At 40.2% G+C, this 21,523-nt stretch overlaps 2 protein-coding genes across 3 annotated transcripts in view; one reads left to right on the plus strand and one right to left on the minus strand.

Annotated features, from left to right (window-relative positions):
• Nucleotides 1-6,104: 6,104 nt before the first annotated feature.
• tmem199 (transmembrane protein 199) lies at nt 6,105-11,534 on the minus strand. The gene is made up of 6 exons (XM_061681827.1): nt 11,210-11,534; nt 10,940-11,013; nt 8,723-8,812; nt 8,084-8,126; nt 6,422-6,534; nt 6,105-6,253 (listed from the first exon to the last, which is right to left on the minus strand). Exons 1-6 carry the CDS (start codon nt 11,391-11,393, stop codon nt 6,158-6,160), a joined length of 600 nt encoding a protein of 199 aa, XP_061537811.1. The 5' UTR covers nt 11,394-11,534; the 3' UTR covers nt 6,105-6,157.
• A 313-nt stretch (nt 11,535-11,847) lies between these two features.
• poldip2 (polymerase (DNA-directed), delta interacting protein 2) overlaps nt 11,848-21,523 on the plus strand; it is a 30,390-nt gene continuing 20,714 nt past the window's right edge. For both annotated transcript variants that reach the window (XM_061681038.1, XM_061681039.1), the window contains exon 1: nt 11,848-12,066. In XM_061681038.1, coding sequence (XP_061537022.1) covers nt 11,888-12,066 — 179 coding nt within the window. In that variant the 5' untranslated portion in view covers nt 11,848-11,887. The remainder of the gene's footprint in view (nt 12,067-21,523) is intronic.

Below are 21,523 nucleotides of genomic sequence, written 5' to 3' on the forward strand. Positions count from 1 at the left end.
GCATCACAAAAAAAAAAAAAAATTTTAAATTAATTTTTTAAAGCCAAAGAAAAGGTAAAACCTTTAACGTTGTTCAGATGCTCACAGTGCTGAACTCTGATGACATGCTGACTTGTAACACGTTGGTTTGAACTCCAAGGGCTCCATTTTCGTGAACAGCTTAAATTAGGCGTGACACATGGTGTAATAAGTCTGCACGGAGACGTGTTAGACCGGGTTTTCGTAATTTGGCTGATGCGCGCAGCCGGCATATTAACTGTAGGTGTGTCTAGAGCCGACTTAATTCAAAGCCCGTCAAAGCAGCTCCTCTCATTCCCTTTAAATGCGGCACAATAGTCTCAAATGGAGACATCACGATGCGAAAGACCACCTTGCGTAATCGCAGCGGTCCGTGCATTGTCACTGCTCTTGGCCAGTGTGACAACATATAACATTGGTGGGTACCCTTATTCAATACAGAATGAGTTGGTGAAAACCGCTGGCGACTTAAATACATCCGCGGACCTCATGTACTGTATATATCCAGCGATCGTTTGTGCGCTCCCCTCATAGCTAAATGTCGGCCTGTATGATTTAAAAAATATAAGAATGATGATGATAATAATAATGCTTTCAATGAATTGATTTCCACAAAGATTCAGAGGGTTCAATGCCCGCTGTTGGAATATGTCTGTCATCCACCAAACTTGTCTGCGGAGCTGGCATGTCTGTCTGCCTGCGTGTGCCCTTATCAAATTCACCCAAATCGAAAAAGACCAGCTGCGCCAAAACATAGATGTGGCACGAGGAGACATAAGTTTAAACAGACTTTCTAACACCAAATTCTCAGTCCACCAGGTGCATCTCCAAGGCCACAGCCTCGCTGCGCCGATATGCCCAGTTTGGCGCAGACTGGTCTGCCAAATTGGCAAACACACGCAGCGAGTCTTGCGCTTGCATGTATATCAGGATAGCCCACATTTTGTAATATGATGCAATAAAATTATTGTTTGTACCAGAATAGTTAAATTAGTTAAAACACTTTACAAACACACTATCATAATTAATTCATTCGTTTTCCGTACTGTTTATTCTCACTAGGGTGAGGAGCCTATCCAAGCTATCTTCAGGCGAGAGGCGGGGTACACCCTGAACTGGTCGCCAGTCAATCACAGCACTGTCATAATCCATCCAGTCAACACCGCTTATCCTGGTTAGCCTTTGACCTTATGCTTGGTTTCTGCTCCAACATCCACTGTCAACTGAATCAACAACAGGTGGACTCCAATTAAGCTGTGAAAACATTTTAAAAATTATTTTTTTTAACTCACTGTGGTAAACAGGAGCTCAATTTCCGTGGCAAAAGTTTGTGAATATTTTTCTTGTTTATTTGACATTTTTAATACATTTGCAAAATATTAAAAAAAAAAAGCTTTTCACATTCGTTTGGAATAAGGAAAGAATATATTTCTTTAAAAAGGCGCTGTGAATACATTCCAGATGTAGCACTGTACTATCCATCCATCCATCCTTATTTTAGAGTTACAATCTGACGTAGGGGTGAGAGGTGGAGCACATCATAAACGGATCATCTTTAAAATCTTTGATTAAATGTGTCAGGGTTTTTTTCAAGTTGAAACCTCCTTGGTTACCACTTTTTCAGTGTTGCATTGGCAGGGAAAATGTGGCGTACAGGAAGTAAAGGTAAAGCAGGTAGAGTGTCCGTAAGAGTCATAAGAATTAGGCCTATTATTATTATTTTTTTTTAACGGGACAGCATATTGCTTTTTTTGTTAGATTTTCTTATTCTATTCACATTGCCAACCAGTTCAGGGTGTACCCCGCCTCCTACCCGATGATAGCTGGGATAGGCTCCAGCACGCCCTAGTGAGGAGAAGCGGCTCAGAAAATGGATGGATGGATGGATATTCACATTGCTCTGGCAATAAAAAAAAAAAAAAGATAAATCATAAAAATAATCAGCCCACTCCAGGGTGTACTCTCACCCAAAGTCTGCTGGGTTTGACTCCAGCTCACCTGAAACCCTAATGAGAAGAAGCAGTATAGAAAATGGAAGGAATATACTGTGTTGCCAGATGCAAACCTTTTGTAAACTGTTTGATTTTGATGGCCTGTAACAAAATAGAGGAGTGAGAAGGTAGCCCATAAACACAATAGTACACTAAGCAAGCCCCCTGCTTTTCTCCACTGTGGAATGAAGACTACAGTATATAGTCTACCCATCGCAGCAAACTCCTGTTTTTTTTTTTTATATGAACTGTGCTGTGTTACACTATACTGTGACGCTGTGAGAATTATTTTTCAAAACATCCTGATTAAAATTATTCCTTGTGCAGGGATACCATGAAAGGAATAGTTATTTTCTAAATCTCTCGACTCTGTAAGTATCATGAGGGTTATATACAGTAGGCAGGCGGAATAAACTAATGAAAATTAAAGCCAAAGCTTTGGGTCTATCAGCTTACAGTTCCTGTAATTATGCTTGGGTTTAAGTTTTGAAATATTACATGAGAAGTATAATACATACACGAATACGACGGATGGACAAGACAGTCGTGCAGTGGACAGTGATCTCTGCATATCACAATCATCTTTAATACCAAATAATCTTTCAATAAACCTTTAATCCGGGTGTCAAATCTCAGAATTCAGGAAAATACTTTTCCCCTCCAGATGTAGTTACATCTTTTAATCCTCCCATTGAATGTGATAGGACCAAACAAGAGGATGCCGGCATAAAAACACGGGAAAAATATAAGAATTTATATTTCAAGAAGGGCTCAGAGGAGACTGATCATCAGAGTCTTGCTTGAATTGTTTTTGTTGTTTAATCTTTTTGTGTGTTCTTGGTGATATAATTCACTTGGAACCAGTCACAGTAAACAGATCAGATATGAACCCATTGGTTGGCACAATAAGTACAATAAGGACAATTCAATAACTGATGCCACTTCTGCCAAAATTTTCATTTTAATTTTCATTTTATCAAATCAAAAGAAACTATTGAGCAGTAAGGACCTAGAACTAAAATATAGAACTAAAATAGACCTAGAACTAAAATATCAGTTAAAAACAGAGATCTGACATTCAAAGTTGAACCAAAGTCACTGTCGTGTTTTGTCTCTAAAACATTAAATATGTTTGAAGTGTTGAAAATTTGTGCAAATACTGAGAATAATTTCGTACTGAATTGTTGAGCTATAGTTTAAAACACTTTTTTGGCAGTTTAAACATTTTTTTGTTTTTTTTTAGGCAGGGCTAATTTTTAGCAGGTTGAGGCGTATTCTTTCTGGCATTCGGCCCTCCCCCACTATATCACTAACGTGCGCCATCGATGAATATCCGCTGGAATTGTGAGTTACCTAGTAATAATAACTTAGCTATTTGTAGCACAACTACATCTCGCAGTTAGCCATGAAGCTATGCCTACAACCCGAAAAATGCATCTTCCCTTAAGTGTTTTGTGTTATCTGGGCTAGTGTCTCTGTTGTGGGGGACCCAAGTGCAGTTCACGCAGCGAGTCAACGTCGAGTTAGACGCCGAAAATAAAAAAGGGTGAATATAAAAATAAAAGGGTGAAAATAAAGATTTGTGTGATTATCTTCAATCAAAGCAACCGTTAGTTTTGTAAATAAAATAAACAACATTTGTCAACAACACACTGCTGATGGGCATGGGCAAAGTGAATATTTTTAAAAACAGATTTTTCTCTTCAGAGAGATTACCTGTGACCTGATTCCCAAAATTTATTCAAATTCTTTTCTGGCATGTGTAAGGACCAGGACTCTTCATAATTACTTACCCAATAAAATGTATTTAACTTAATAACAATAACATCTGAAATTGGGTATGAGTGTGCCCGTGTTTCGATAATGGAACTCATTCAACTGATATTATTATCATTAAACCAGAGTAAACACATTAGGCAAATTTTGAAAACTAAAAGGTAAGATTAAGAAGAAAGCACCCATAGGAAAACAAAACACACACACAAAAAACCCGGTTTTATTGATAATATTTGAGAGATCAGAATCAAAAGAAAATCCCAGGTGTTCATTTCATTGGGATTTGTCAAGGAAAAAGTAAATGTTTTGGTTTCTGGGAAAAGATGGCTATTATAAAAAATCCCAGCTATCATCGGGCAGGAGGCGGGGTACACCCTGAACTGGTTGCCAGCCAGGACACATACAACAAACAACCATTCGCACTCACATTCACACCGACGGGCAATTTAGAGTCTCCAATTCATGCATGTTTTTGGGATGTGGGAGGAAACCGGAGTGCCTGGAGAAAACCCACGCAGGGACGGGGAGAACATGCAAACTCCACACAGGCGGGGTTGGGGATTGAACCACGCTCCTCAGAACTGTGAGGCTGACGCTCTAACCAGTCGTGTGTATGTATACATATATATATATATATATATATATATATATAATATATAATATCCATCCATCCATTTTCTGAGCCGCTTCTCCTCACTAGGGTCGCGGGTGTGCTGGAGCCTATCCCAGCTGTCATCGGGCAGGAGACGGGGTACACCCTGAACTGGTTGCCAGCCAATCGCAGGGCACATAGACACAAGCAACCATTCGCACTCACAGTCATGCCTACGGGCAATTTAGATTCTCCAATTAATGCATGTTTTTGGGATGTGGGAGGAAACCGGAGTGCCCGGAGAAAACCCACGTAGGCACGGGGAGAACATGCAAACTCCACACAGGCGGGGACGGGGATCGGACCCCGCACCTCAGAACTGTGAGGTTGACGCTCGAACCAGTCGGCCACCGTGCCGCCTATATATAATATATATATATATATATAATGTTAATGTTATATATATATATATATATATATATATAAGTTCTATCTTGGTATCATCAGAGCAGAGAATCTTATTTCTCACCATCTTGGAGTCCTTCAGGCGGTTTTTTCTTTTAGCAAACTTCATGCAGGCTTTCATATGTCTTGCACTAACGAGAGGCTTCCGTCGGGCCACTTTGCCATAAAGCCCCGACTGGTGGAGGGCTACAGTGATGGTTGACTTTCTAGAACTTTCTCCCATCTCTTGACTGCATTTCTAGAGCTCAGGAACAGTGATCTTTGGGGTCCTGTGTATCTCTCTCACCAAGTCTCTTCTCCCCCGATTGCTCAGTTTGACCGGACAGCCAGCTCTAGGAAAGGTTCTGATCGTCCCAAACATCTTCCATTTTAGGTTTATGGAGGCCACTGTGCTCTTAGGAACCTTAGGTGCAGCAGAAATGATTTTGTAACCTTGGCTAGATCTGTGCCTTGCCACAATTCTGTCTCTGAGCTCTTCAGGCAGTTCCTTTGACATCCTGATTCTCATTTGCTCTGACATGCACTGTGAGCTGTAAGGTCTTAAATAGACAGGTGTGTGGCTTTCCTAATCAAGTCCAATCAGTATAATCAAACACAGGTGGACTCCAATGAAGGTGTAGAACCATCTCAAGGATGATCAGAAGAAATGGACAGCAACCGAGTTAAATATGAGTGTCACAGCAAAGGGTCTGAATACTTATGGCTGTGTGATGTTTCAGTTTTTCTTTTTTATAAATCTGCAAAAGGTTTAACAATTCAGTTTTTTTTCTGTCAATATGGGGTTCTGTGTATACATTAATGAGGAAAAATGAACTTAAATGATTTTAGCAAATGGCTGCAACCTAACAAAGAGTGACAATTTTAAGGGGGTCTGAATACTTTCCGTACCAACTGTATATATGGTTTTAACTATTAATATAGGCATTCATAAATAAAATAAATTGGGGGGTGTCAATTGCGTTTTTTTCCTATTCGCCACAGGGCTTGGTCCCTTGGTCCCTATCCTCCGCAAATAGCGAGGGTTTACTTTAAACATCTGTAAAACACTGGAGCAAAAAGTGACAACCATGACTATTTTTTCAGCATCTTTAATCCCATAAAGAAATTGCAATGGTTTTGGTTCCGTTTTTTTGCCCGTAAGAATACAATCCACAAACCTTTCAAAGAAAGTGAAATACTGAATGTTTACATGTGAAGGCTCTGTCAGCATCAATAATGATTATGCAAAAAAAAAAAAAAAAAAAAACACAAATAAAAACAAATAAAATAAATAATAATAATCCCCCGATTTTGCGTAGTTCCCTTGTTTGTTGTGCTAGGGTTCTCCAAGTTCCCCCTCCATGGTCCGGACCAGGACGTACAGCTCAGCTAGCCCCACTACAGAAGATGCGATCACAGCAGATATGACTCGCTGGGAAAAAACAAAAAAAATAATCAGGCCAGAATTAAACGGTTGTTGGATACGCCTAACGTAACAACATTTGAAACTTGGGGCACACAGGTTTAGGTAAATGTGTCTATTATGGAACAAATAATAGATTTTAGTTGTAGATCAATGCAGAATAAGACGGTTTCTTACCGCTGTTGTGTCTGTGAATAGGTACTGACTGCCTATGTAGGAGCAGGCAAATGTAGCAACTACTGTCACCAGGAAGTTCAAAACAGTCACAGCCACAGCTTTGGCTGATCGTACTTCAGAAAGGGAAAATGTGCATTATTCATTGTGTATTATTTATGACAGATATAAGCATATTATTAAAAGCAAACATATTCAATTTTTGTTTTGTTTTTTAGGGTGTGGTCCTGTCTCATGCAAATGAGTCACTGTCCACCCTCTCCCTACTCTACTTAGGGTTTGACATTACAGAGCTTCCTTGTCGTCAGATGGTTGCTTGGAAATGGCAGTCCTTCGCCCAGCCTAACTGCCAAGTAATGAGTAGAGAAACTCTGTGTGGGGGCGGTATTATGTAAAGTAGTCCCAACTGTTATGTCACAATCTGGCAAAATTCAGAATAGCTTGCTAACAGACACATTTTGGGAAATAGGCAGCTCATAAAAAAATATTTGAATTTCGCACTTTATGGGTGGGCAGGCCCTCAAGGGCCCCAACTATTTTTATACAAGGAGTCCTTGAATTACAAGTTCTGTTCCTAGAGCAATAACTTATACATAATTGGACCGCGCCACATAGTCTAATCACTAAAAAACGCAAAGGTAGCAAAAGTAAATATTTGAATAGAAAACACTTGTAGGCCATAAATGATTTAAAAACAGTAAATTGACCAGTAACTTTCTTGTGCTGGGTGACGACGTAATCTTATGCCGGTGCACAAACTACTTAATTACGGAGCCCCAGAAGCTACTACTTCGTGCGCATGAGCTACTACTTCTTCTTCTTCGTGCGCACGAAGTAGTAGCTCGTGCGCACAAGCTACTATTTTTTTTTTTTTACATGTAATGTCTGGGGCTCCGTAATTAACTAGTTTGTGCACCGGCATAAGATTACGTCGTCACCCAGCACAAGAAAGTTACAGCGTGCGCATGAAGTAAATGTTCGTGCGCGTGAAGTAGTTACTGCGTGCGCACGAAGAAGCTGTGGCTCTGTACTGGACTGGAGTGTAACCAAATTGAGCGCACTTTTACGGACTTGTTACAAACGACGCAGCCGAAACTGCAAGAATGTGCGATGGCTTCAGGGTAAGTTTATTTTCTTATCATGTTCTAGTCAATGTCTTACTATTCTACATTTAGGCAGTTATTTGATTGGGTCTATGTTTGCTACTTTGTTACAGTGGGTAATAGACTACTCTTTGTGTGTTTGTCGGAATTGCAACTCTGCATCAACTTTCAACTTCGAAAGACGTTCCACTCAATTTCCTTGCCCTCCTGTCCAGTATGAACTTCGTGCACACCCTGTAACTATTTCATGAGCACAAACAACTACTTCGTACGTATAGAATAACTATTTTGTGCGCACAAAGTGGTAGTTTGTGCGCACAAAGTAGTTTATTATAGTAGTTTGTGCACACAAAGTAGCTGTTCATGCGCACAAAATAGTCCCCCCCCCCCCCCCCCCATGTCATGTCTGGGGCGCCGTAGTTAATTGCGTGCCACTGTAACCTCAAAACGCCATGCATCAGGAACCTCGTGAACTGAGGACCCTCTATGCATGCAATTACAAAGTGAATGTTTTCAAAATATGTTCCCTTTAAGTGATGTGGAAACATTGCAACACACTAACCTTGCTGTCCAAAATCTGCCAGTGTCCCATTACGATTAATTTCCTGCGTAGGAGTAGAAATATAATCCTGAAGTGTTTGCAGTGATAAAGTAGTGTTTTAGCATAATACATGAAGGGGGTGATCCCCAAAAGTGCAGAATTATGGTATAAGTATAGTCTAACATTTATATATACATTTTTAACAGCTGCACCAACAGAATCTACAAGGACCGCCAACATACAAATGTGGCCAAAAATGAGGTAGACATTCCCTGTCAGTGCTTCAGTAAATTTTGTGAATGCTCTACAATACAAAATGTTTAAGCTGACAAATACAACAGTGAATATACTCTAAAATCTACACTTGTCTGTTATGAACCATATATTGACTACATGCTGTTAAATAATGCTCCAGGGCATTATCAGTGTTGTTATTATAAGTAATTGTCTAACATCTTTTTTTTATTACTTTAATTTAGCTAGTGAAGTAGTAGTAGTAAAGTTTGCAGGTTTTTATTACAGTAATTGCCCTGTCCAATGGGATTAATAAAGTTGTTTGAATCTATATCTAAGAACCACAAATATGAAGCCTGGAAGAGTAATATCTTTTAAATGCATAATGTGAATCCTGTCCTTATAAGTGATAATATTATTATTTACCTGATTGTTTACATTACGTGTCATCTTGTTGTATTCCTTGTTTGCTAGTCTGGCTTTTATGATTTCCAAGCGTGCGACAAGCTCGGGGTTCTGGAATAAGAGAGAATCATCACATTTGATTTGTGTTCAATGTTTGTCCAGCTCACTTTTCTTTAAAGACAGTGTTCACTAAACAAGTGCTGTAGATGCTGAAACATTCTATTTACACACAATTTTCCCTTCTTGCAACAACAACAAAAATGTTCATTTAAATTGGGTCGGACACTGTTAATATCCTCAGGAACATTTTCCGTCTAGATCAGATGAAAAATTCCAATGGGCAACTCAAATACACTGGTGCTTTGAGAAACAAGTGACCCGACTTACGAGGTTTTCAAGATAAAAACCGTTGTTGCAATGATTTTTTTGCTTTGACTTGCGAGCAGAAATTTTAGATACAAATGCTGTATGGTGGCAGTGAACTTAACTTACTTTACACCAAGCAGATGTTTGGCAGATTGTGTACAGTAAAAAAAAATAGGATTCAAACTGTTTATTGCCACTCCCAAGTTAAAGTGTACTGTAAAACTAAACAAAGAGAATTACATGCTGTATATTAGGACAACCACATAGCCTTGCCTTGAGAGAGTCCGCTTGGCTTCAAGGTCCCCTTCCATCAGAATAAAAATTTTTTCTAGTTTAATGCATAACATAGGTCAAAATGAGTCTGTGACATGGTTTCAGTTTGCCATCTATGCCGTTTGTCAATTGAATGCAAAAGTCAATAAACGATATAAGGCTTGCAAAATGGGTGGATTTGAAATCTTTGACATTGTGACGTAGTTTCGTCAATGAATATTCAAGTACCTGCCCACTTCGTGTTTGGTACCCACCCACTCAACTCAGCTGAACAGCAACACGACATTTCTGGATTTTAAGCGAGCGAGTCTCAGCTGCCGCCGAGCCATATAAATACAGTCTATAAAGTATACATACTGTATGTTGTGTTTTACAACAATAATTAACTATATTCATAATTTATTATGTAACGGTGGTGGATGAAATAACGAAGCTTGCATTCATTGTCGTCAGCGATGATCATCTTGGCGTGGTCAAGTCCCAATGAATGGGAGCAGATGACGAGCCTAAACCTCCAAATATCCCCGTCTTTTAATTTTGATCTACATTCCCTTGCAGATCACTTCCGTATTTGTGGGGCAACGATCCAACACTTGGTGAATTGTGCTTCACAATGACAGTCACGGGGAACGTGACTGTGGCCGCTCGTTGCCGGCTGCGAGGGTTGTGGAGCGGAGGGGGGGGGGGGGGAAAAGCCACGCACACACACTCGAAGTCCTCCTATAACAGGGCTGCTGACCTGCAGAGTAGCATACAGCCGGGGGGACTTGTCGCGCAGACTGCTTACAGCATAACTTCGCCGGATGCCATGATATGAACCAATCAGAGCGAAGCTGTTTTCCATATTAAAATTGGAGAAGATGAGCGGTCCAATTACAGCAAAGCTCAATTACATGTGGCATAATCATGAGAAATTAGATTACCTTGAAAAAGGGACATTTGGGGTATTGCCTACCAAAATTATTATTCAAACCCGGTAAGAGGACATCAAATATTCTAAAAATAAAATAGACAGAAAGTGATGGAAGGGGAGCTTTAATGCTAATAATACAATGCAAAAGGCCACAGATGGGCTAACAATTAGCATAGGTGTGGCAGTGTTATAACCCTTTAAGCAACAGATATAACACAAACGGTGGAGGGACACATGTAGACAGAAAATATAACACCATTCAAAGGCATCCTCTGCAAAAAAATGACTAAAATTACTGCAGCCTCCAGAGAAGTTGTGACCGTCTCCTCCATTTCCATGAATATCAATAGTATACTGCCCCCAAGTGGCACAGGTGATGCACAAACAGTTTGATTCCTGACATTCTGTTTAATTATTATTATTAATCAGGATGTTATTACTATATGTTTGTATAATGTGCTATATTATAGAGTGTCATTTTCCTTCATAAAATCACGTTACATTTTTTTTTTGGGGGGGGGGGGGGGGAGGCTGGAACGGATTAATAGCATTTCCATTTATTTCAATGAGAAAAGATTTGAGACGCGTGTATTTTGGGTTATGAGCAACTTGTATCTCAAAGCACCAGTATTTTTTATCTTTTAAAATGTTAAAATGTCAAATTCATGAAACTGTATTCAACTTACTCTGGGGGGTTTGACAACCTCAGGCAGATGCAGTGAACTATCCTCCAACAATTCATGCAAATAAAATGGATGCCCTGGAAAAAAACAACAACAAAGATGGTATGATATAAATCCACACTACATGGCAGTCATATATTAATGTTTCATCTTCTATTGAAATGCAAACATCATTAACATGTCTTCTCCAGGAAATGAACAAGAAGAATTGTGAAGGGTTTACAGAGAGAGAAAAAAGAAAATCTCGTGGCTGTCCTGGTCACGTCTCATTACCTTCATCCTGAAGGTATTTCTTGAGTAGTCTCGCTGTACTAAAGGTCAAGGTTATTTGTCCTTTCTTTTCAAGGAGAGCTCCTAGTTGCGTTCTCAGCTCTTCAGGCAGGGATGAGTCCGTCTGTTCCAACAGCTCTGACGCCCTCTTTCTGAACTGATCTCCGACCACGAACGCCGAGGTCATAATTTCATCTAACAACGACCCAAAAGTCTGATAACGTTCGGAGGGAATGAGCAACAAGGTTATGTGTGTATGGATGTTAGGTTAGAAAGAGGTTCATAGATCAATATAATGTAATGCAAGCGGCCATGTTTTTACCCCGTGACCGCATGACGTAAATGTCACATGATCGCTTGTGTGAGCTGCTTTTTAAATTAAACATCAAAATGTACAAAGTATAATTGTTTAATGTTTTTTAATATGTTTACTTTGATTCTAAGGGATGAAATCAACGTTGTTGTTTTTTGTTGTCAAATTAATCCTCTTTTAAGTGATGTTCACAAACCTAATGACTAAAAATATGTACTGAAGGCTGTCGAAAGATGTCAGCGAAAAGGACGTTCGTAATAAACTTTGATTTCAATTTCGTACTATTTTCTTTCTCCCTGAAGGCAGCATAGGTATCATGTCCGTACGTACGTGTGTGCGTGCGTGCATGCGTGCCACCAGCGAAAAAGATGGCGGTCTGTGCGTTACGCAGGGGTCTGCTGAGCACTTTCAGTAAATACAACAATAAACACGCGCCTAGATTACTAAGTTTGGCAGACAGCAGGTTGGAAATGTATAGACCACAGTTCGGATGCCGAGCCTGCGGAACGTTCGGTGTCGCTCAGCAGAGGAGGTTCATGTCGTCACGGTAAGCCACATAGCCAGTGTCCTCCTCCTGTCAATGCTAACAAGCTAAAGACCTTAGCTAAGCATGAGTTTCTAAAGATGGTATCGTATAGTAAATAACTCAATTGTCAACATTTACACGGAGTTAAACCCATTTGTAAACATGAACATGTGTCTCCCAGAGACTATACAATTGTGGCGTAGTTGTCCTGTACCAGTCATTGGCATTTGTCCAGCGTGGATTTGGTAATATCTGGTCTTCCATAACCACACGCAATTTTACAATGTATTTCCCCAAAACACATAGTATAAAGTTATACTTGAAATCATCATTTTCTCATCCTTTTTATTGAGTTGGTAGTGATATTTGTCAGGTGTTTTGTCCATACCCTTGCCCAATGCCTTCAAATATATTGGACATACAGTACAGCATACCTGTGAATATTTTGTACTGTGCCTCACTTTTGGCTGTAAGCAATCCCAGGAAGTAAAGCTAATAGAAACCCTGCCATAGTACAAGCTAGTGATTATGACAACAGAGTAAGGTTTTTCCGAGGGATGTTCGATTTTTCAGACTTTCTTTTTTTTTTTTCCCCCAGGTCGATACCTGTAAGAGTACTCACTCTTGAGTACTCACCGATACCACTAGTACTGTAGATACATAAAATGTTAATATTTTTGAACAAAGACCTTTCTTTCTTTCTGACGCACATGATGATTCACCGGTTTGTAAAACCGGTGCAGTGTAACTGTTGGCGAGGAGGTCTTACTCAATGTCAGTTTTGTTTTGCCTTAAGGAATGGTGGGTGCTATCAGCAGCCTTCATGAGATCCCAATACCTTTTAAATAAGACATCAGTATCAGCCCGATGCCTGGTAACGTTATTCGCCCATCCATAATTCCCCCCGCAAGGACCCTGTTCTGAAAAAATCGCCCACCACGAATCAAACATTGTGATTTGCCAGAAATGTTGTAGAAGTGATCATTTGAAAATGTAAATCCTTGCAGATATTTAGAGAAGTAGTGTTGCATATTGATATTTATGTTTCCTAACTTTTTAAATCGTTGATATTTGTGAGAAAACATTAACATGACGGTTTTTTCACATAGATTAATCCATTCATTATTAATAATAACATAATTGAAGTTAATTTGAGCAGATTTATTATATTTTAGTAGTGTGTATAAAACTGGTAGCCCTTCACATTAATCAGTACCCAACGAGTATCTCTTAGTTAGAAAAAGGTTGGCGATCCCTGAATTACATGTTTCCATTTCAAGGATTTGCGTTTTTGTTTCATGAAAACTTAAATCCAAATCAAACTAAATTTTGAAATATTTCTGGTTTTAATTAAGTTGTCATTTGTGTGTTGATAATATCTTTTATCTAGGTCTGTCACTATCGAATCTGTTTAGAATTGATCATCCTATCGAGTGCTCCATTGAGTAATTGCCCCCCCCCCCCAAAACGAGGTGGGTTTTTTTCTTCTTTTTTTTGGACTTGCATGCATTTTAGTCTCACTTATGATGGATGGACTTCTATCCTTTAACTGCATACGTTAGTACAGAGTGTAGGGTATCACGGTGGTGTGCAGAATGTAAGTTGAAGTGAATTTATTTGATTTAAGCCCGGTTCTTGAGTGCACCTGAATTTCTTTGTGTTGCATCTTGTACAATGACAACAAAGAATCTTGAATCTTGATCTTGAGTAATTGATTGCAAAATCAAATTCCCTCTTATTTTGCATTCAATTGCAAAAATGTTATATTTGATAACTGTTGATTTATTAGTTTGGTAAAGTTGATGTAAACTAACTAACACTTTACTAATTTAAAAGTAAACATTTTCCTTTTAATTTATTTGTGAATTTGTAGCATTACCCATTGTTGTAGGCTATATAATATTAATGTATGATTGTAGGTAAAGGATACGAGCACAGGAGAAGCTTGGTCATGATGCTTTTGTTTCCTTAAAGTATTTTTACACACTTTTGCATCATGCAGCCTAACACTCCCGCTCAATCTCTGTTTAGCCATGCCCAATCTCTGTTTAGCAATATCCATCTGTCTAACTAGTGATTGTAGGGTTACTGTGTATTTTCCAAGTTCTAAATAGTGATTTTAGGGTCTATTTCAGTGGTGAATAAGAAATAAACAAACAAAAAAACAGGTTACCTTAGTATGCCGCAAAGCTCATCCAGCTAGCGTGTGAAAGTTTTGTCTCCCAAGCCACTGTGGTACGCCACCACCGCCTTTACAGTCATTGCATATCACTTCATTTTTGTCTTTTTATTTTTATTTGAAATGATTCCAAACCTTGTTCATCCTCTATTATACTTAATAGATACAGTGGTTGAAATAAGTATTTAACACGTCACTATTTTTCTCACGAAATATACTTCCAATGGTGCTATTGACATGAAAATTTCACCAGATGTTGGGAACAACCCAAGTAATCCATACATACAAAGAAAGTAGCAAAAATAATCTCTGAAATTAAATTGTCACGGCACGGTGACCGACTGGTAAGCACATCTGCCTCACAGTTCTGAGGACCGGGGTTAAAATCCTGGCCTCGCCTCTGTAGAGTTTGCATGTTCTCCCCGTGCCTGTGTGGGATTACTCCGGGTACTCCGGTTTCCTTCCACATCCCAAAAACATGCATCACAGGCTATGAATGTGAATGTGAAGTGCGAAATGTTGTTTGTTTATATGTGCCCTGCGATTGGGTGGCAAACAGTTCAGGGTGTACCCCGCGTCTCGCCTAAAGATAGCTGGGACCCTAGTGAGGATAAGCGGTACAGAAAATGGATTAAGTTGTGTGTAAAAATTTGAAATGACACAGGGAAAAAGTGTTGAAGATATGAAGAAAGGGAGGTGCAAAAAGGCATGGAAAGCCAAGACAGCTGTACAACAGAAAAAGAGAGTGGCCACTGGCTCGATGTGACAGTATGTCAAAAGCATTTTTATACACTCATGGCTTGAAATAATGCCACCCCAGGAGTGCCAATATTTTTTAGCACAACTATACGCATTATATATTCATATATGCTTCAGTGACACGGCACAAGATTTTACATAGGATGCAGTATTCCTATATATTGTGTGCCCCTCACACATGCTGCTGTCTGGGTCTTTTTTTTTTCCCCCCCTACTCCCCAGTGCACAGTAACCATAATAGAGTCATAGGGATATTCAAGGAAATGCTCACCTGCGACACTACGCGGCTGCATCGTGGCGGCTGCGAGATTTAGTTCTCTTGCTGGCGGTGGAGGTCCCGATGGCCGTAGGAAAGATAGTTAGCACTGCAGCAGATTTCAGCCTCTGCCTAACTACACCTGTGTATCCAATGCTTTCTCAAATCACGCCGCTTCGAAGTGATCGGAACAGAGTTTGGAATGCTTGCTAGGCACCCATAGCTGACCACGTTTCTTCCCCTGTCGAGTGACTTTCACTATCCACTGGTCATGTATTCCTTCTTCACTTGGAAAGCCAAACAAAAAAAACTTGCCGCTGCCTGAACCATTTGTGCAACCAAATGCCACACAATACACCATTGTGACATCGTTAAATCATACGACAACAAATATACAAGGACGGGAACAACAGCATGGAACAATAGCACACAACGCCAAATGAGCAGGATGTTTGGCTTGTGTGACGTCACAGCGCTGGAAAGAGACGAAGACCAGAAGGCGCGGGATGCAAAAAGCAGAAGGTGCATTCTGCATCATATTTATCTATTTAACTGCTGTAAATCTTCCAGATAATCACTTTGAAATAGCAGATGTGGTTTGTGACGGGGTTCGCGAGTTATCAAGAAAAAAAATTACAATCTTTGTCCTCTGACCTTTAAAGACCCTTGCAGACTTATTGTTATTAACGATGGCATTGGTTACAGGCGCATATCTAAGCTTCTGAACGTTCCGGTGAGCACGGTTGGAGCCATAATATGTAAGTGGAAAGCCAATCATACCACCATAAATTTGCCTCGATCAGGTGCTACTTGCAAGATTTCTGATAGAGGAGTACAAAGAATAATCAGAAGAGTTGTCCAAGAGCCAACGAACACCTGTGGAGGGCTTCAAAAGACCTGGAATTAGCAGTTACTGTTGTCACAAGGAAAACCGTGAGTGATGTACTCCACCGCCATGGCTTGTATGCACGCTCACCACGCAAGACCCCATTGCTAAAAAAAAAAGAAAAGAAAAAAAAAAGCAGGTCAAAGCTCGTTTAAAGTTTGCGGAACAACATTTGGACAAGCCAGTTACATACTGGGAGAATATAGTCTGGTCTGATGAGAGCAAAATTTAACTGTTTGGATGCCATAATGCACACCGCGTTTGGAGGAAAAATGGCACTGCACATCATCCTAAAAACACCATAGCAACAGTGAAGTTTGGCAGTGGGAACATGATGGTGTGGGGCTGCTTTTCAGAAAATGGTACTGGTGAACTTCACATTATTGTAGGAACAAAGAATGGGCAAATGTACCGAGACATTCTTGACAAAACTCTGCTGCCATCTACAAGGATAATGAAAATGAAACGAGGGTGGATATTGCAGCAGGATAATGATCCAAAACATACTGCCAAGGAAACTCTCAAATGGTTTCAAAGAAAAAATAAAGCTGCTAGAATGGCCCAGCTGATCACCTGACTTGAATCCAATCGAAAATCTATGGGAAGAACTGAAACTCAAGGTCTATAAAAGAAGCCCATGTAACCTTCAAGATTTGAAGACTGCTTGTGTGGTCGATTGGGCCAAAATCACACCAGAGCAATGCATGTGACTAGTTTCTCCCTACAGGAGGCGTCTTGAAGTTGTCATTGCAAACAAAGGCTTTTGTACAAAGTATTAAAGTGTGCTCAAACCCTTTTCCCTGTTTCATTTCACATTATTACACACAACTCAATTTCTGATCTTATTTGTTCTAGTTTCTTTGTATGTATGGATTACTTGGGTTGTTCCCAACATCTGGTGATTTTTTTTTTTTCACGTCAATAGCACCTTTGGAAATATATTAAATGGGAAAAATTGTGACGTGTTAAATACTTATTTCAGTCGCTGTATGCCAGCGCGCAGTAGCAGCCCAACTATAACGGTCATACCTACATGGCGGCCATGTTGTGCAGGTCATGACGTTGCGTGCATTTGCAAGTAATGTCCGTGTGAAAACATAGAAGGTGGTGCAAACATGGTTCCGGCAAAAATTTCAGGTCGACCAATTTTGGTGCCGACTTAGCAGACGACCGTAAGGCGCACCGTACTAAAAGGCGCAGTCTCAGTTACGGGGTCTATTTCTGTATTTAACACATACATAAGGCGCACCGTATTATTGGGCGCAGGCATGGTAAAACATACGCTAGCTTAAAACATACGGTAGCATACATGCACGCTAAAACAATGTTTTTAAAAAGGCAGCAGGAGCAAAACTGAGTTCGGTTGTACTTTATTTAAGTATTTAACAATGTACTCACGTTAGTTTTTGATCAATCCTCATCCACAAATCCATCAAAATACTCATGTTCTGTATCCGAAATGAACAGCTGGGCAAGTTCTCCATCAAACACACCAGGTTCCCTCTCGTCAATGTCAGAGTCAGTCTCGCTGCCGTGCGGCTCCTCAGAAATGATGCCGGCTTTTACGAAAGCTCGAACAACAGTGCCAGCAGACACTTTAGCCCAAGCATCCACAATCCATTCACAAATTGTGGTGTGACTCGCCCGGCACTGCCTCCTAGTCTTAGTAAAGCTGTGTTCGCCATCTGTCATCCATCGCTCCCACGCCGCTCGCAACTTCACTTTGAACGCCCTGTTTACACCGATGTCCATCGGTTGGAGTTCCTTCGTTAAGCCTCCTGGAATGATGGAAAGCTCAGAGTTATTGCACTCAGTCGAATGGTGACTGTAGAATGGTGACTCATTAATCCATTGCTCGAGTTGGTCTTCCAACTTGGGCTACCTCGCCTTGTTTCCGCGTCTTCTTGACTGGGTGAAGCTCGTTCTCCTGGTTTCTCCACTAGCGAACCATGGATTTGTTGATCCATAAATATCACAATAAATAGACACTAGATGATCATTTGACCATTTGCCTCAAGAAATTTCTCGATCTGGACCTTTTTAAATTTTACTTGTATACCCCTGATGTGCGGCACGGTGGACGACTGGTTAAAGCGTCTGCCTCTCAGTTCTGAGGACTGGGGTTCAATTCCCGGCCCTGCCTGTGTGGGTTTTGCATGTTTTCCCCGTGCCTGCGTGGGTTTACTCCGGGCACTCCGGTTTCCTCCCACATCCCAAAAACATGCCTGGTAGGTTAATTGAAGACTCTACATTGCCCGTAGGTGTGAATGTGAGTGTGTATGGTTGTTTGTTTATGTGTGCCCTGCGATTGGCTGGCATCCAGTTCAGGGTGTACCCTGCCTCCTGCCCGATGATAGCTGGGATAGGCTCCAGCACTCCCGCGACCATTGTGGGGATAAGCGGCTCAGAAAATGGATGGATACCCCTGATGTAGAGACTCTCAAGGTGCTTAGCTGTCTCTGTGTGCCTTTATGGGCTCGCTGTTCCTACTGTGCATGTGTGGACCTCTGAGGGGAAGTGTGGCTCACGCAATGAGATACCCACTTGCAGTAACAAAGAAAGTATAAGAATTCACGATTGAATATTAACTAATTTTACAGAGTTTGAAGAATATATGCCAGAGGGTATTGTTATATTGCCTGTTTGTATGTGTTTATGAAGCGTTTCTGTACCAATATTCATTATTTTGACAGATATAAGTGCTGTATAAGTTCGATGCTAATATTCGTTAGCTCGTCAATGGTGTTTTTCCTTCATTGTGTTAGCTTTTAGCTAGTAATTTTTGTGAATAAAAACGAAGAAATAAACCAAGTCAGTGATGTATTTGAAAATTCAATAGGTGTAATTATTTTATGTGAGTTTAGTCTTACAGTGAACTTCCACTGGAGTGTCAATAAATGACTTTAAGCAAGCAACATTCACTCTTTGCTACTATGTTAGCACCTTAGCAACCTATTGTGATCACGTGGGCTCTGCATGCTGTCCGGGTGCTGCAGGATAGAAGTGCTGGAGCGGAGCATGGAATGGAGATTTAAGATCCAGTTCGTCAGTGTCAAAATTTTGACACTGACGCTGTGCAAGTATGTTGACAAGCCCAAGCATGGGAGGCAGTCACAATACGCAATCCTATTGGTCGATGTCTAGGTGCGCTGTTGCAGAGTTGTCGTTGATATGTCACACTACATGGAAGATATCCAAAAAATCAAACATGCTAGACTTTTCATTTTGGCATCGAAGGGCTATTGTAGGGCCAAATTGTTGTTTGGCATGGTCTTAGATTCCCTCAAGTGCCTTTGGAAAAACTCCATGTGGGGTTAGCTTTCCAATGTGCCTTTTACTAAGGGGTTGCCAGAAAGGCCTGATTGGAGGATTGCCGAAGAGATGGTTGTCTTTCTTGAATTTTCTCCTCTTAGCACACGCTGGAGTTCTGATACTGACCATCGGGTTTTTGGTCACCTTTCCCTCTCGATTCCTCAGTTTAGATGGGTGGTTAGCTCAACATAGAGTCCTGGTGGTTTCAAACTTCTTTCATTTAACAAAGTTCGAGCCCATTGTGCTCATTGGGACCTTCAAAGCAGTAGATTTTTTTTTAAAATTTTCTATACAGTTACCCAGTTTAGTGCCTAGAGACAATCTTTTCTTGGAGGTCTACATGCAGTTCCTTCGACTTCATGCTTGGCTTGTGCTCTGACGTGCATTGTCAACTGTGAGACCTTGTAAAGACATGCTTGCACTTCAAAATCATGTCCAATCAACTGATTTTACTACAGTCCAACACTCCAACTAAACTATTAAAATCTCAAGAATGAATATTGGAATCAGGATGCACCTTAATTTAATTTTGAGCGAATTGGCAGACTGTGAATACATATGTGCCTGTAATTTCAAAGTGTTATATCTTAAATACATTTGGATTTAGTATCTCAAGAAATGTTTTTGATATTGTTTTTTTTGGGCTCCTGTGTGTGGATTTTTTTTTTGGGGGGGGCGGAAATTCAATCCATTTTAGAGGGAGGCCATAACATTACAAAAATGTGGAAAAACTCAAGCGCTGTGAAGATTTTCCGGATGGGCTGTAAGGGTACTGCAATTGTTTACATCAAACTTTTTTTTATTTGAATTGGTCGTACACCAAACTTGAATTTTGTCCTGTTGACTTTCTATTTTCATCTCTGTATCTGTGGTTAAGACTTAAAACGAGCCATAAACGTAAGAACCCCCCCCCCCCCCCCCCCCACACACACACACACACACACATTTTGATCAGCGACCCCCCCCCCCCCCCCGCACCAATACTTAATGACTACTAACTGCATTGAAAACAGTATTTGTAGTTGGTAAACCATAATTCAAAAGGCTGGGTACCTGCACTGTGGCACTCTTATGTCCGTCACACTGCCTGTCTTGTACTTCGAAGTTCCACATTTATTAATCGAATCGTTTACATCTTGCTTTGCTTCTAAGAATGATTATTTCTAAGACTCCCACTACACTGTATTGGTGTTCTGGGGTACACTAGTAATGAAAGCAAATATAACATGCACTATATGATGTTGATGGTGGATAGGTAGGTGTTGGGATGTTTGTTTAACATATGATATTTGCTTAGACTTAGTTTTTCTCCATATTCTTCCTGAAAATCATACTTGTGTATTATCCTGTGATTTGAAAATAAGATGAAACCAACAGTGTAATATTAAATTAATCCGCACTTTTGATCTCTGTTGTAAAGATTAGCTTTGTAGGGAGCAGAGAAGTATGCATGTTTCTTTTTAATTTGAAGTGACCAGCTGTTGTTGTCTCTGCGAGTATGTACTCTTAAGTATATCTCTCTGTGTTTGTGAAGGTGCAATTGAGATCTAATGGAATTTGTGACATCTGACAAGTCAATGTGTTGTGTATGCAATCTTGTCAAAGTTATGATTGAAATTAAGACCAGAGTAAAAAATGCTCAATGAGGAGGCAGGATTTACCCTCCTGGAGGGATCATCTAGATTGTTTCCATAAGAGGGTAGATTCTTCTTTAAAAACACGGCTGAATACTATATAAAATCATCACTTCAGTACAACAGTGTTAATTGAATGAAAAGAACACAAAACAAAAAAGTATTTTTTCAAGGGTTGTTTATATGACAACAGCGTTTTGGAGTGATAGAGGATAACTTAAGGTACACCCAACCAAAACATGTTGTAGAATTTTTGCTTTGGAGCATTCATTAGCTAGGTGTACATTTACTGCATCTGGACTTCTATCCACTTATGTCAAATTCAAAGTCATACATATGCGGATGAGGTTGGCCCAGGTGTACAAGCGGGTGGTGTATTGTTTTGTTTTGTTGCACGTATTGTTGATTGAAAAACCAACATCGCCATCTACTGAAGGAACATGTTACTGTCG

Source organism: Phycodurus eques, chromosome 7 (genome assembly GCF_024500275.1).
Source record: "Phycodurus eques isolate BA_2022a chromosome 7, UOR_Pequ_1.1, whole genome shotgun sequence".
NCBI classification, from domain to species: Eukaryota; Metazoa; Chordata; class Actinopteri; order Syngnathiformes; family Syngnathidae; genus Phycodurus; species Phycodurus eques.

What these genes read in the sequence shown, in the direction of transcription:
- tmem199 (XM_061681827.1), bottom strand. Translation starts at nt 11,393, where the DNA reads ATGACCTCGGCGTTCGTGGTCGGAGATCAGTTCAGAAAGAGGGCGTCA. An exon ending in GGCAGATTTTGGACAGCAAG is followed by an intron (nt 6,535 to 8,083) that starts GTTAGTGTGTTG and finishes CCCTTTCTGAAG; the next exon opens with TACGATCAGCCAAAGCTGTG. An exon ending in TATTCACAGACACAACAGCG is followed by an intron (nt 6,254 to 6,421) that starts GTAAGAAACCGT and finishes GTTTTTTCCCAG; the next exon opens with CGAGTCATATCTGCTGTGAT.